We start from the raw sequence: 14,788 nt of genomic DNA, 5'->3' as shown, positions 1-14,788 counted from the left end.
AGCAGGCAAGAGATAGCACAAGGACCAGGGACCATCCGATCTATCCCCAGTCCCAGTAAAGAGGGGGAGGAAGGAGGACTGCGGAGGTCTTCTTCCCTTTCTCCTTCCCCCCTTCTTCCTCACCAACCTCACTTCTCCCACCTCAGATCCTCTCTGAACCCCACAGTGGAATCTACTCTGAGGAGGGAAATTAGGATAAGATTTCAAATAGCAGGGGGCTTGGAGAGAAGGAGAGAGTCGGAGCAGGGCAGAAAATTGCACACTCAACAGGAGGGAGCTCAGAACCTTTCTCCTGGGCTCACATATCCTGGCATAAAAGATGACACATCCAGTCTTTTTTTTTTTTTTTTCCAGCAACGAAGTCTGGCTCTGTCACCCAGGCCGGAGTGCAGTGGTACGATCTCGGCTCACTGAAAGCTCCGCCTCCCGGGTTCACACCATTCTCCTGCCTCAGCCTCCCAAGTAGCTGGGACTACAGGCACCCGCCACCACAACTGGCTAATTTTTTGTATTTTTAGTAGAGACGGAGTTTCACCATACTAGCAAGGATGGTCTCGATCTCCTGACCTCGTGACCTACCCGCCTCGGCCTCCCAAAGTGCTGGGATTACAGGTGTGAGCCAGTCATCTTTTAAATGGAAGGTGAGGGTTTAAGTCTGAGACTGCCTGTAAAATGAACTGGATGGTCTGAAAAAGAAGAATAATCCCAACCAGCAAAAAATGTATTAAGGATAGTGTTAATTTATTTCCTTATAAATAAAAGATTTCAATTTGATATTTACAAGAAAACAGCAACCCATTTCACATTCTTCCAAGCGTTTCCTTTCAAGCTGTGATTTGCAGAACCAATGAATTGGCTACTATAACCCAAACATGTCAAAGCCAACTGCTTGTCTATGGACACTGAACTCTGTCCCTGTCTTGAGACTCTATCACACTTGGACTCTATCAGCAGCAATCCCCCAGCCCCACCCTTGTTACTTACCACCATGCCCGCTTCACTCCATTGCATCATTTGTGCATACATTGTTTTCTCTCAGTAGATTCCTTTGCTCCTTTGAATGCAAAGGTTGCCCTTACGCATCTCAGTGTACCCTCTACCTGCATTCCGCTTAACCAAGCGACCCGAGCAACTAACACAAGGCTTTGGAGACACTAGACATCCAATAAGTGCTTACTAGAGTATCCAATCAAATGCTGGAAAACAAGTCCCTTCAAAATTTGGGAAATTTAAAAGAATGTTAAGGGCTTACTACTGAGAAGATGCTCAATAAATATTGGTTGATCATTTTGAAGAAATTTCATATCATTTCAAAGACTATTGCTAAAAAAGACATTCTGACCAGTGAATCACTGGATCTAGGGTTTACTTTCTTAGGGTATCTCTGCACATTTGTGGAGCCCACAGTTGTGCCTCTGGAGGAGTCCGCCTCATGTTCCTGCCTCTGTCTCAGCCCCACCACTGAAACTCGGAGGCTTTGGAGTTTTGTGTTAGATCCTGTTCGTGAAAAAACTCAACTGCCTTAAAAAGGATCAAAAACCACAATGTGAAAAGAGAGTGTTTTATCTTTTCACTGTCTTAATCGGATCTTAAATATTGATATGTTTTAAATTTATTTCTCTTTGCATCTAACTTAAACAAGATGAAGATAGGAAGATTTCTGGAGAGCAGGGTGCAACATTCCAAACTGTATCCTTAGTGTGCTCATAAGGAATTGGTTTTGGCTCTAAGAACGGACAATGTGCCGTGACAATCAGCCTAGGAAGGAAGCACTACTTACTAGTGATAGGGCTTGGTGAGACTGCTGATAGGTTTTGCCAGCTGACTTACTTGAATGTAGTTGTCAACAATTCCCCAAGCAAAGTCACAGGGAAATGTCCCTTCTAGGGGCTGATTTTCAGGTAAAGGAGGGAAGCCATTTTTCTCTATCAGCTTTTGGTAGAACAAGGCTGAAGACTTTGGCAACAACGTCTTTTCCTGGCTTAGAAAGTCGACATAGAAGAGTCCACGCCTGATGCTGTAACCTCTGTGCCACTCGAAACCGTCCATGAGGGACCACGCGGTGTACCCGATGACATCTACCCCATCCAGCTTGATGGCTGCAAAGGGAAGAGGGGACAAGAGCAACACGACCCTTCGCTGGGCACTTGCATCATGATTCAAGAGCATCTGAGCGTTCTCCTACTTAAATAAAGTGTAATGCTTCTTGTTTGGTAAGCCAATGATTTCTCTTCTTCACAAAAGACTCTAATCAAACCTATATAACTCTACAAATAAATGCCCTCAAAATAGGCCTATCAATATGTTTTTTTGGATTTCTGAGCACCTCGACAGAATAATTCCTTATTTATAATAGATGTTCTACAGGGCTGGAAAGATGTCTTGTACCACTTTCCATCCTAGACACCCAGCATTGTGTCTGATGCAATAAATAAATAAATGAAGGCTTTAAAAGCATGATCTATTTATACTGTTTTCTCTAGGAAACATGGACATTCCTTTTCCTTTAAAGTGTTTTACTCAACCAAAATAACAAGAACTGAAAAACATGTGCAGAGAGCTAGATATCCTGGGATTTATGTTCAATTTAATCTAAAAATCTAGATTAGTAACTCTGAAAGTTAAGTAATTACAAATATTATAACCCAGTTTCTCATTTACAAATGGGTTTTTAAAAATTACTTCAAGTTCCTCAAGACCCCAAATGAGAAAGGTGTTACACGAATGCATTCCTACTATTGCCAAATTGAATGTCTCCATTAGGATTTAAAAATATAAATTCACATAGTTCATGTTAGATAATCTTGGAGATTTTTTTCTAGAAGACTTTGGCAGGAAATGAGAACTTTACCCAAAATCATACCTTTTAAGGTTTCCATGATGAACTTTTTGAGGTAATACATATATTTGGCATCATCTCTCTTAGTGGTCCCTGAGACAAACCAGCCATTTTCCACAATAAATATTTGAGGATGGTTATATTCAAGGTCAATCCAGGAAAGCAGTTGTCTCAGGCTGGGAGATTCTAATTGGCGGAATTTCATGTGAGGGTCCAAAAGTTGAAAACTCAAGGTTGGACCAAAGGAAAGAGCAAAAAAGTCAGCAGTTCCTTTGATGAACTTTTTCTCAGATTCAGTAAAATCAGGCAGAAGAGACGAAAGGTTATTCTTCATGCTCTCGGGATAGTCACCATCAATAAATATGGGTTTGGCAAACCAGCCTAGTACAAAGTCCAGAGATTTTTGACATTCTTTGATGCTATGGTCGGTCATTCTTCGAGGATTGATCCAGTGAGAGCTTAGGGCGATGGACACCTGGCCTCCCTGAGTGGGACGGAAAGAAGTATTGTAGAGATGCCAGACTTTGGCATGAGCCTATGAAAAGAAAAACCATGACGAATTTATCTCTAGTTGTGAAGAGAAATGCAATATAATACTTGAATCCCCAACTCAAATTATATGTTTCTCATCAAGCCTAACTTAATGACTAACAATGTAAAAATCAGCTGGAACCAATAAATTATTTCAAAGGTAGGTCACCCCACAGTGAGGTGCTACCAGGACTAGAGTTATTTCCATTGATTTTTAGCAGTCAGTGGAAAAATGTAAATTCCTTGGGTTGAGTGTGTGTTATCCACATTTTGAAAAGCTAATGAAATAAAAGAATTTGTTATAATATCTTACTATTTAATTGACTTTGGATTATGTACTTTTTAATTTACGGGTTTTGTGAAAAGAACCAATGCTACATCTGTGATCACACCAGGAATTTCTAAATAGGATTATATTTTTTATCCTGAAACTGGGAGTTTTCAAAATGACTCAGGTCATTGGAGTTAATTTACTGTTTCAGAGTCATCTCTCATAGCTAAAATTCTAACAAGCAATCTTCATTCTTCCCTAAGAAGAATCAGTACAATAAATTAAAGAACCCACTCCAGTATCTAACCTTGGCCTACCCTCCAGAACTCTGGGACAGTTCTGGTTTCCCACAGACCCAGGGTGCAAGGTACAAGCCAAGAGCAAAAAACAGCAAAATACAGCTGCAAGGAGATCAGATGTCCATTGTTTGCATGCAGCCAGGAGTTTCGTACAGCAATGAAAAGGGCTTTGCATCCATAAAACCAACTTTATACTCCCATAAATTCTTACTGACTTCTAATATCTTATTTTCATTTGTTTCCTTTTTATCTACAAAGAAGAGTGAAAATTATAGGAGTTTTTTCTCCCCTACTTGAAGTGAGTTTCTCTTTCCCTTTGAATTCCTTGATTTACTCTCCCTATTTTCCTACAAAGACAAGTGTTGTTTATCAGCCTTTATTCCCCTAACATATCCTCTTTGAAAACTCCATTCTCATTCTCTGTTTGACTCCATATATTCTCCAGAATGATCATGCCAATTTTCATTCCACTCCCTGGGCCTGCAGAAACTCCTTTGTTCATTGAGCCAAATAGCCTCTTCAACATATCCTAAATATTCCTCTCTTGGTTCAATTCAGTACAGGCACCCAAGAATGGCCTCATCAACATTCTTAGGGGTTCAGCCTAACATTTCAATGGAATAAGATAGTTTATGGCTAACTTTTCTTTTTAGTTTCGTGGTGAACATATCTGCTATGTTTCATTTCACTAAATGTATTTTTTCACGACCTGAAGCAGCTATCTATATGCTAAGAAGGAAACGGAGAATCAAATGTTGATCAAAAGAATACTGGCACTTGCTTATGTGATCTAAGAAACCAGGGTCTTAATCGTGCCACACTTCTGCTAGCTTTGTGATGTCTCCTATGCTTCTCCATCTTCCCCATCACACCTCCCCAGGCCTCCCTTCCTCATTGAAAGGAAACCTCATGATGTTAACAGTTAAACAGAGGCTGGGCATGATGGCTCATGCCTGTAATCCCAGCACTTTGGGAGGCCGAAATCCCAGCACATTGGGAGAATCCCTTGATACCAGGAGTTCACAACTAGCCTGTGCAAATAGTGAGACCCCAGTTCTACCAAAAATCAAAAACTTAACCAGGCATGGTGGCGTGTGCCTGTAGTCCCAGCTACTAGGGAGGCAGAGGCAGGAGGATCACTTGAGCCCAGGATATTGAGGCTAAAGTGAGTTGTGTTCACACCACTGGACTCCAGCCCAGGTGACAGAGAAAGATACTGTCTCATAAAACAGAAACAAACAAACAAATAAACACAACAGTTAAACATAAAATCCATCAAGCAGTCCAGGTTAGTAATCAGCAATTAACCTCTTGAGACCAAAAACCAAGGGACTTTCCTAATTTGACCCCATTTGAGGCCTATGAACAGTCATGTCCTAAATCTACCAGGCACCTTGCTGTAGAATAAGTGCTGAACAGAGAGTGCAAGAGTGAAAGCAAACAAAGAATGTTTTAATCTCGGTCAGTTTTGCAGGGGCTGAAGTCATACAATGGAATTTTTATAATTATAGACCACTCTTCTAACCCTGAGGACTTCAACAAGGCTCAGAGGAGGAGGTTTAGCAAGGACATGATAAATGGCCTGGGCCATCGGGAAAGACATATGGTCTCTGATGGCAGATAAAGTTCCTGCTCAGTCCCTCTTTTGTTTTGTTTTGTTTTAAGACTGGGTCTCACTCTGTCACCCCAGCTGGAGTGAAGTGGTGTGATCACAGCTCACTGCAGCCTCTACCTCCCAGAGTCAAGCAATCCTCCCACTTCAACCTCCCAAGTAACTGGGACGACAGGCACCTGGCTAATTTTTTTATTTTTGGTAGAGACGAGATCTTGCTGTGTTGCCTTGGCTGGTCTTGAACTCCTGGGCTCAAGTGATCCTCAGCCTCCCACCTCAGCCTCCCAAAGTGCTGAGATTATAGGCATGAGCCACCGCACCTGGCCTTCGTCATTCCTGAGTTGGCCACATTCCTTAATCTGGGCAGGTAAACATAACTTTCCTGTGCCTCACAGGACTGTTGTGAGGATTGAATGAGACAACTTATGTAAAACTCCTAATGCAGAGTTTGCAACAGAAGGATCTCCATCCCTTCTCTCTCTAGAGGATGAACAAACCAAAAGGAAGAATATTACAGGTAAAGGAAACAACCCCTGCTAAGGAATTCAGCCCATAGTAGTGATGTGATATACTGATAAAACTTGGGGTTTGGAGTAGAAGAGACTTAGGTTTAGATTCCCTACTCCTCTAGCTACGACTACTGTGAGCCTCACTTACTGCTCTGTACAAGTGGGAATGACATCTATTGTCCTATAGGGACATTGTGAAGATTAAATGACATAATGCAAGTGACAGTGTCTGTAGTTTTAAGTAGTTGATTATTTTACAAGGGAATAAATTTGCAACATTAGAAAGCATTTTAGATATCATTTGGATTAACTGCTCACCTCATGCCAAAACCCTGTTGAATCTTATTTGATTACTCTTTACAGAGTCCCAACTTGGTGGTCAGCCCCGGCATGGCACCATCTCTAAGAAATCGCTGCAACCCCATGGACCCCCACACTGTGCTGCATGCCCCTCTTCTGGGCACCAAGCGTCTCACACATACTTCTCTCACATCATTTACTGCAGATAATGAGGCGCATCCCTCCCCAGACTGAGCTCCCTGTGGAGTTCCCTCACTCCCTCCCTGGCACACGGAGGCCCCCATTGTCTGTTACACTGAATTGAACCAGCTTCACCACCTCTTGACGAGCCAGTTCACTCCCTTTGCAGATGGTAGATTTGACAGACTAAATATTATGAGGCGGAGTGTGGGAAGGTCACTATTGAGGATGTTGCAACAACTAAGGATGATTAATAGGGAGATGGTTACATATGGTCTTGCAATGCTTTCTAATTATTCCTGGTATGTTAATCTTACAGGCTTGTTGTCTTAAGATTGAGATTTAATAAAGTTATTGACAAGGACCCAGTGAAGTTATTACCTATATGGCCAAGAACATTCATCTAAATACTATTTTTAATAGCCAAACATTGAAAACAATTGAAATGTCTAATATTCAAATGTATTTACAATGTATTAATGTTTTAATACATGATAGTATGACTAAAGAAATACCAGTATTCAGGATAATGCAAAAGAATATCTATTAACATGTAAAAACGTTTCTAAAATACTAACTGAACAAAAAAAAAAGTTATAAAACAGCAAGTAGAGTTCAGTAGCATTTTGATCTGGAGGGATTTATAACTTGTTAAAACCTGTTTTGTGGCAGGATTGTGGGTGGTATAATTCACTTCATTTTACCTATCTATGTATTTTTTTCATTTCTTAACATAAACATGTATTGCTCTAGAGATTAAAAAAATAAATTCAAAAAGGGAAAATGGCTCATAGCAGTTGGATGGCAGGCCCGCTTGATGGTTATTAAAAGTCTCTGCTTCGTCTAACCCTGCCTACCTGTTCTCCAACTTACCCTACGGTCTCTGCCTGAAATCCAACTCCCAGGCACACTGAACCCCACTTGAAGTTCTAAGATTCTCTAGGCTTCCATGTTTTTGTAGGTGCAGCTCTCTAAGGTATGTTTTACCTATTCCCAGTTCCTTCACCCTCATCCCCACTTTAAAACTCGGCTTAGATGTCGCCACCTCCAGGAAGCATTCCTTGATATCTTCCCTCTCCCTAGCACTGATTAAATGTCTGTTCTATGTGTTTCCATGACTGTCCTCTATCCAAGACCTTAACCATATTTTATTGCATTTATTTAAGTGTCTGCATTGTAGGTGTTTTGAAGGCATTGTGTCTTTTATCTCTCTGTCCTCAGATTCTAGCAAAGTCTCTGCAACACAGCCAGTATTCATTAAACAGATCTAGAGGAATGAAGGCTGGCATTAAGAACCAGATCAAAGGGTCTAGGACAGAAGCAACATTTTTCTGGGCTGAACCCGGAAAACTCTCTCATAAGCTACTCTGGTTCTTATTTTGCTTCCAAAACCATAAAAGAGAACTTTCAGGCACATACCATTAAAAAAAAAAAATTAGAAGGAATTTTATATGGCAGGCCTCTGAGAATAATACCGTATTATCTCCTAATGTGCTCATGATCCACTTTGGGGTATAAATCTCTCTGGTATGTGATGCCCTCTTGCTTCCTTCTTACCTTCCATTTAGATTTTGAAACATGGAGTCTGAAAAAAAATCTAGAAGAAAAATGTATCTGAAATTCCTTCTTACCAACTAGCTAGTAGCCCTAAATTTTGGAAGTTGAGGAAAATAATTTTGGAAGTCAAGGAAAATACTCTGAATTCCACAGAACATATAGACATTTTCTCTTTGGTTAAATTATAAGCTCCCTGTTACTTGCCTATTACTATCCCTCACAGAACTCAACACAAAGTTTCACACAAATAAGCTGCTTTTAAATGGTGGGTGGAAGGAAACAGGTGATGAACCTCAGGTCCACTCCAGCTTTCTGCCTTGGGTCGTGTTCTAGGTATGGCTGAGGAAAATGAATCCCACGCAATACACAGCAGTATCGCTGAGCTCAAAAGGCAGAAAGCAATGATGAGGACCCTGAAGCAGGTCAACAGCCTGGAGAGAAGAAATCTACACAGAGGAAGGACCCAGAAGTCTACATGAGATTTCCCAAAGATCCTTGGCTGTCCATGCACAGGAAAGATTTTGTGAGGCTCAGTAAAGAGAAGCAGCCACAGGCCTGGGAGATGAATACCAAAGGTTGGGTAGGGCTGGAAAATACTGCATTTCAGAATAGCCAGAGAAGAAAAATGCAGCTGAGCACTTCAGGCATCCAGCTGAAACTCAGGAAGGTCATTACCTGAAAAGTAAGAACAAAGCTGGAATAGACCAGCTCTAACAAAGACTAAATCCACATCAAGTAAATCTGGTAATTTAACTTCTTGGCAGAACTAAACACAACACCCTTTAAAAAGAGACAGTATTGACCAGGCTCCCTATAATGTCTCATTCATAGCATATAGAGCATAATAAAAATCTACCAGATATGTGAAAAAGCAGAAAAATGAAACCCTTAAGGGGAAAATAAAGAAGTATTCAAAATCAACAGAAGCCAAGATGTCCCAGATATTGGGATTAGCAGAGGACTTTAAAATAGCTACTATAAATATTTTCAAGGATTTCAAAGAAAAGATAGATACAATGAACAAATGGAGAATAACAACAGAGAACAACAACCAAAGAAAACATGAAAATTCTAGAACTGAAAAGCAAAACAAATAAACAAATTTTTGAATGGGATTAACAATATTAATTCTAAATGGACCATATAATAAGAATAAATAATGTAATCCCTAAAACTCACAAAAATATTAAAAGGTTTCTCTAAAAAGCCAATAAAATAAGAAAAATGAATTACCAAAATATCTGATTTTTCCAAAAGATGCAGAAATAAAGAATGAAAAACAAATGGAACAAAAAGAAAACAAACAGCAGGATTGTAAACACAAACCCAATCATCTCAATAAATATTCAAATACACATGGACTAAATGTTCCAAGTACAAGATAGATGCTATGAAAGAAGATTTTAGGGGCTGGGCGAGGTGGCTCATGCCTGTAATCCAGCACTTTGGGAGGCCGAGGCAGGTGGATCACGAGGTCAGGAGTTCAAGACCAGCCTGACCAATATGGTGAAACCCGTCTCTACTAAAAATACAAAAATTAGCTGGGTATGGTGGCAGGCACGTCTAATCCTAGCTACTTGGGAGGCTAGGACAGGAGAATTGCTTGAACCCGGGAGGTGGAGGTTGCAGTGAGCTGAGATCATGCCACTGCACTCCAGCCTGGGTGACAGAGTGAGACACCATCTCAAAAAAAAAAAAAAAGAAAGAAAGTAGATTTTAGAAAAGTAAGCTTCAATTACATTCTGCATGCAAGAAATATACTATAAATATAAAGTGATCGTGCAAAAGAAAAAGAATGGAAAGAGACATATTAGGCAAATAGACAGCATTAAAAAGCTGACATGGCTTTATTGATAACAAAATGGAGGCTATAAACATCACTATAATTCAACTAGAGCTAACAGACATATATATTAATAGAACATGCCACCCACCTAAAAAAAGCAGAATGTACATTTTTTCTCAAGTGCACATGATACATTTTCCAGGATAGATCATATGTTAGGCCAGAAAATAAGTCTTAATAAATTTTAAACTATTGAGATCATAAAAAGTGTTGTTTCTTACCACAGTGAAATGAAACTGGAAATCAGTAACAAAAGGAAAACTAGAAAATTCATAAACATTTGGACACCAACAAATTAGATAAAAAAGATGACCTGGACAAATTCCTGGAAGCACACGTATTACCAAAAGCGGCTAAAGAAAAAATATAAAATCTAATCTAGGTGTAAAAGAGATTGAATCAGTAATCAAAAACTTTCAAACTAAGAAAAGCTCAGGACTAGTGGCTTTAATAGTGAATTGTACCAAATATTTAAAGAATTAACACGACTCTTTTCAACCTCTTCAAACAATAGGAGAAGAAAAAACATTTTCTAACTTAGCCTATGTGGCCAGCATTATTTTGATACCAAAGCCAGATAAAGCCATCACAAGAAAATAATAGTCATAGATCAATATCCCTTATGAATATAGATGCAAAAGAATGCAACCAAATACTAACAAAACAAATCAAGCAGCATATTTTAAGAATTATATGGCACAATCAACTAGTATTTATTCCAGGAATGCAAAGATGGGTAAACAAAAAAAATCAATCATTGTAATGCATCACATCAATAGAGTAGAGTAAAGGGGGAGAAAACCCATATGATCATCTCAATTAATGCAGGAAAAGTATTTCACAAAAATCTGAAAGTCTTTCATAATAAAAACACTCAGAGAACTAGGACTAGAAAGGAACTTCCTTAACATGATGAAGAAAAACATTTATTGGCCAGGCGCGGTGGCTCACGCCTGACCGACATGGAGAAACCCTGTCTCTACTAAAAATACAAAATTAGCCAGTGTGGTGGCGGGCACCTGTAATCCCAGCTACTCAGGAAGCTGAGGCTGGAGAATCGCTTGAACCTAGGAGGTGGAGGTTGTGGTGAGCCGAGATTGCGCCATTGCTCTCCAGCCTGGGCAACAAGAGCGAAACTCCGTCTCAAACAAAAAACAAACAAACAAAAATTATGAAAATCTACAGCCAACATTACAGTGAACAGCTGAGAGCTTTCCCCCTAAGATCAGGATCAAAACGAAGATGCCTGCTTTCATTGCTCTGTAACATTGTACTAGAAGTTCTTGCCAGAGCATTTAGGAAGGACAAAACTGGCCAGGCGCGGTGGCTCACGCCTGTAATCCCAGCACTTTGGGAGGCCAAGGCGGGCAGATCACGAGGTCAGGAGATTGAGACCATCCTGGCTAACATGGTGAAACCCCGTATCTACTAAAAAACATACAAAAAGTTAGCCTGACGTGGTGGTGGACGCCTGTAGTCCCAGCTACTTGGGAGGCTGAGGCAGAAGAATGGCCTGAGCTGAGGCGGAGCTTGCAGTGAGCCAAGATCATGCCACTGCACTCCAGCCTGGGCGACAGAGCGATACTGCGTCTCAAAAAAAAAAAAAAAAAAGAAAGAAAGAAAAAAAAGAAAAAAGAAAAAATGAAGGAAAAAAACTATCCAAGTTAGAAAAGAAGTAAAACTATCCCTATTCACAGATAACATGATTCTACATATGGAAAGTCCTAAAGAATCCACAAAAATCTATTGCAGAAAATAAACAATTTCAGCAAAACTGCAAGGTACAAGATCAACACACAAAAGTCAGTTGTATTTTTGTACAACAGCAATGAACAGTCCAAAAAGTAAATTAAGAAAACAATTCCATTTATAATAAATTCCAAAAGAATCAAATATACATAGGAGTACATTTAAACACTCTCACCATTTCTACTTACATTGTACTGGAGGTCCTAGCCAGCTCAGTAAGGCAAATAAAAACAAAAAAGGCATGTTGATTGAAAAGGGGGAAAAAAAAAAACAACTTTGTTGTTCATTAAAAACATGATTGTCTATGTAGAAATCCTAAGGGATTAAAAAAAAAAAACAGAAAAACTATTAAAATGAATAAGTGAATTTAGCAAATTGGCAGAATATAATGTCAATACAAAAATCAGCTGCATTTGGCCAGGAGCAGTGCATATAGTCCCAGCTACTTGGGAGGCTGAGGCAAGAGGATCCCTTGAGCCCAGGAGTTCAAGGCTGCAGTGATCACGCCACTGCGCTCCAGCCTGGGTGACAAAGTAAGCCCCTGAATCACTGTTGTGATTCCCATCACCCTAGACTGATTTTGGGATTTTATGTAAATGGAATCAAACAACTATGTAAATATACTCTTTGTGTCTGGCTAATTATTAATAAGTTTCCAAAAATCAGTGGCTACTACATGAAGAATAGGATCTAGGAGGACAAAAGGGGAGCAAGGAGACCAGCTAGACAGCTATTGCAATGGTCCAGGCAAAAGATCATGGTGGTTTGGACCAAAAGAGATAGTAACAAGTGGCTAGATTTAGGCTATCATTGAAGGCAGAATCTGTAGAACTTGTTGATGACTTGGATGTTACATGTGGCATGTGAGGCGGGGAAAAGGAATCAAGGAACTCAAAGAAAACAAAAAATAAGGAGGTGGGGAAGGGAAGGGATCCAGTTCTGTTTAGGTCACAGGTCTGACTTCCAATGAAGATGCGTGGTACACAGCTGAGTATATGAAGCTGAAGTTGGAGAAGACATGGATGGTATCACCAATCACCCAAATATGTTTCAGGAGTAATACTGAACGGACTGCTTTTTGTTATCTATCATTCCTTAGATTTTTTAAAAATTGAAATGGAATAATTCTTAAAGGATTAATTTAATCCTACAAATAAACTTAATTAAATGGACTGAGACCAATGGTGGAAGAAATGAAATGCAGCCCATAAACAGAAAATAATTCAAATAGCTCATTTATGTCTTCTCCTTACCCAAGAAAAGGGCCCTCCAGATGTTACTTTAGTTCTGAATTAAAGGTGCATGCTTTCAAACAGGTCAAAGGATTGAAAAAATTTTAGAATGCACTAGATATTTATTTTCCTTTTCTTTCTGGCACCCTATTACCTCAACTTCAAGAAGAGTATTGGGATAACATGTCTGAGGACTTCCTTAAAAGTCACTGCTACTATGTGGTGTTTACATAAGCATGCCAACTAGCCTGATGTTTGTGTCCATAGACCAAATTATTCCTCTTATTTCTATCGGCACTATGGTTGATAAGCTGCAGTTCCTTAAGACAGAATTTTAAACAGCTTCCCACAAAACAACCACCTAATGGAACACATAAATAATTTCCCAAAAATAACTGTCTACAACTTTATCCACAAAAAATAGCCTTAAAAGTTCCTTTTGTGCAGTTCCTTAAAAGTTGCTCAGGATTTAGCCTATGCAAGGGGGCTCATATTTGCCTTCCCTGACACCCAGTTAGATAAATATATGTGAACAGGCAGCAGCTTGGCACCCCTACCTGCTTGGGACTTCTTAGCAAATCAAATAAGTTGCATTTCTAGCTCTGGGTACCAAGCCTTACAGCCTTCTCCAAAGTAACAGGAAGACCGATAGAATCTCATATAAATGTAAACAGCATCACTTCCCAGCCCAGTTGTTTTGCTACAGCCAGGTCAGTTTCTCATTACTCCTCATCCAGGGCTGTACCTACATTGGATGCCAACCTACTAACCCTGAAGCTGCATTCTACTTTTCCTTCATTATCCATATCCCTTTCTGCCTTCTGTTTTGGTCTTGTCTCTTCTAAGAAGTAGTTCCTAATGAACCCCACTTACTCTTAGTACTATCTTCCCCAATAATTAACTGAAAATTCTCACTTCCTCCAAATTTGGCTCAATTCCCATCTCCCCTGTGAAGTCTTGTTTGGCTCCCCAGATGCATCAGGCATTCCCTTCCCAATGCGCCCCACCCACAAGCAGGAGTAAATACCATGCTTCTTCACAGTTCTTCCTAAGTTGGTGGCTCTTCACCAAGATTGTCTTATACTCTCCCATGACAATAAAGTTGAATGGAAACAACTTGAACATCCAATAATGTAGAATTATTCATTCATTTATCCTTTCACTCAAATATTTATTAAGTAACTACTATGGGCCAGTTGTAATTCTTAAATTAGTTGAAACAACCTAAAGGGTTAACAATAGAGATTAGTATTAGTTGGGGCGGAGCAAGATGGCCGAATAGGAACAGCTCCAGTCTCCAACTCCCAGCGCGAGCGACACAGAAGACCGGTGATTTCTGCATTTTCAACTGAGCCTCTGCTGCTGATACCCAGGCAAACAGGGTCTGGAGTGGACCTCAAGCAATCTCCAACAGACCTACAGCTGAGGGTCCTGACTGTTAGAAGGAAAACTATCAAACAGGAAGGACACCTACACCAAAACCCCATCAGTACATCACCATCATCAAAGACCAGAGGCAGATAAAACCACAAAGATGGGGAAAAAGCAGGGCAGAAAAGCTGGAAATTCAAAAAATAAGAGCGCATCTCCCCCGGCAAAGGAGCGCAGCTCATCGCCAGCAACGGATCAAAGCTGGACGGAGAATGACTTTGACGAGATGAGAGAAGAAGGCTTCAGTCCATCAAATTTCTCAGAGCTAAAGGAGGAATTACGTACCCAGCGTAAAGAAACTAAAAATCTTGAAAAAAAAGTGGAAGAATTGATGGCTAGAGTAATTAATGCAGAGAAGGTCATAAACGAAATGAAAGAGATGAAAACCGTGACACGAGAAATACGTGACAAATGCACAAGCTTCAGTAACCG

General features: G+C 40.0%; 1 protein-coding gene across 2 annotated transcripts in view; it reads right to left on the bottom strand.

Moving 5' to 3' along the window:
- The window catches only part of KL (klotho), a 50,529-nt gene that overhangs the window by 7,941 nt on the left and 27,800 nt on the right, over window positions 1-14,788 (bottom strand). Inside the window, exons 2-3 of one of the 2 annotated variants that reach the window (XR_012426809.1) lie at window positions 2,864-3,374; window positions 1,781-2,099 (exon numbers count right to left, since the gene is read on the bottom strand). Coding sequence is in view for 1 of the 2 variants with exons in the window: in XM_005585962.5 (XP_005586019.3) it covers window positions 1,831-2,099; window positions 2,864-3,374 (780 nt within the window). In the remaining variant the exon portion in view is untranslated. The remainder of the gene's footprint in view (window positions 1-1,780; window positions 2,100-2,863; window positions 3,375-14,788) is intronic. The other variant, XM_005585962.5, reaches the window with a different exon arrangement.

Source organism: Macaca fascicularis, chromosome 17 (assembly GCF_037993035.2).
Source record: "Macaca fascicularis isolate 582-1 chromosome 17, T2T-MFA8v1.1".
Taxonomy (NCBI): Eukaryota; Metazoa; Chordata; class Mammalia; order Primates; family Cercopithecidae; genus Macaca; species Macaca fascicularis.
This window is presented reverse-complemented; position numbering and strand designations above follow the sequence as displayed.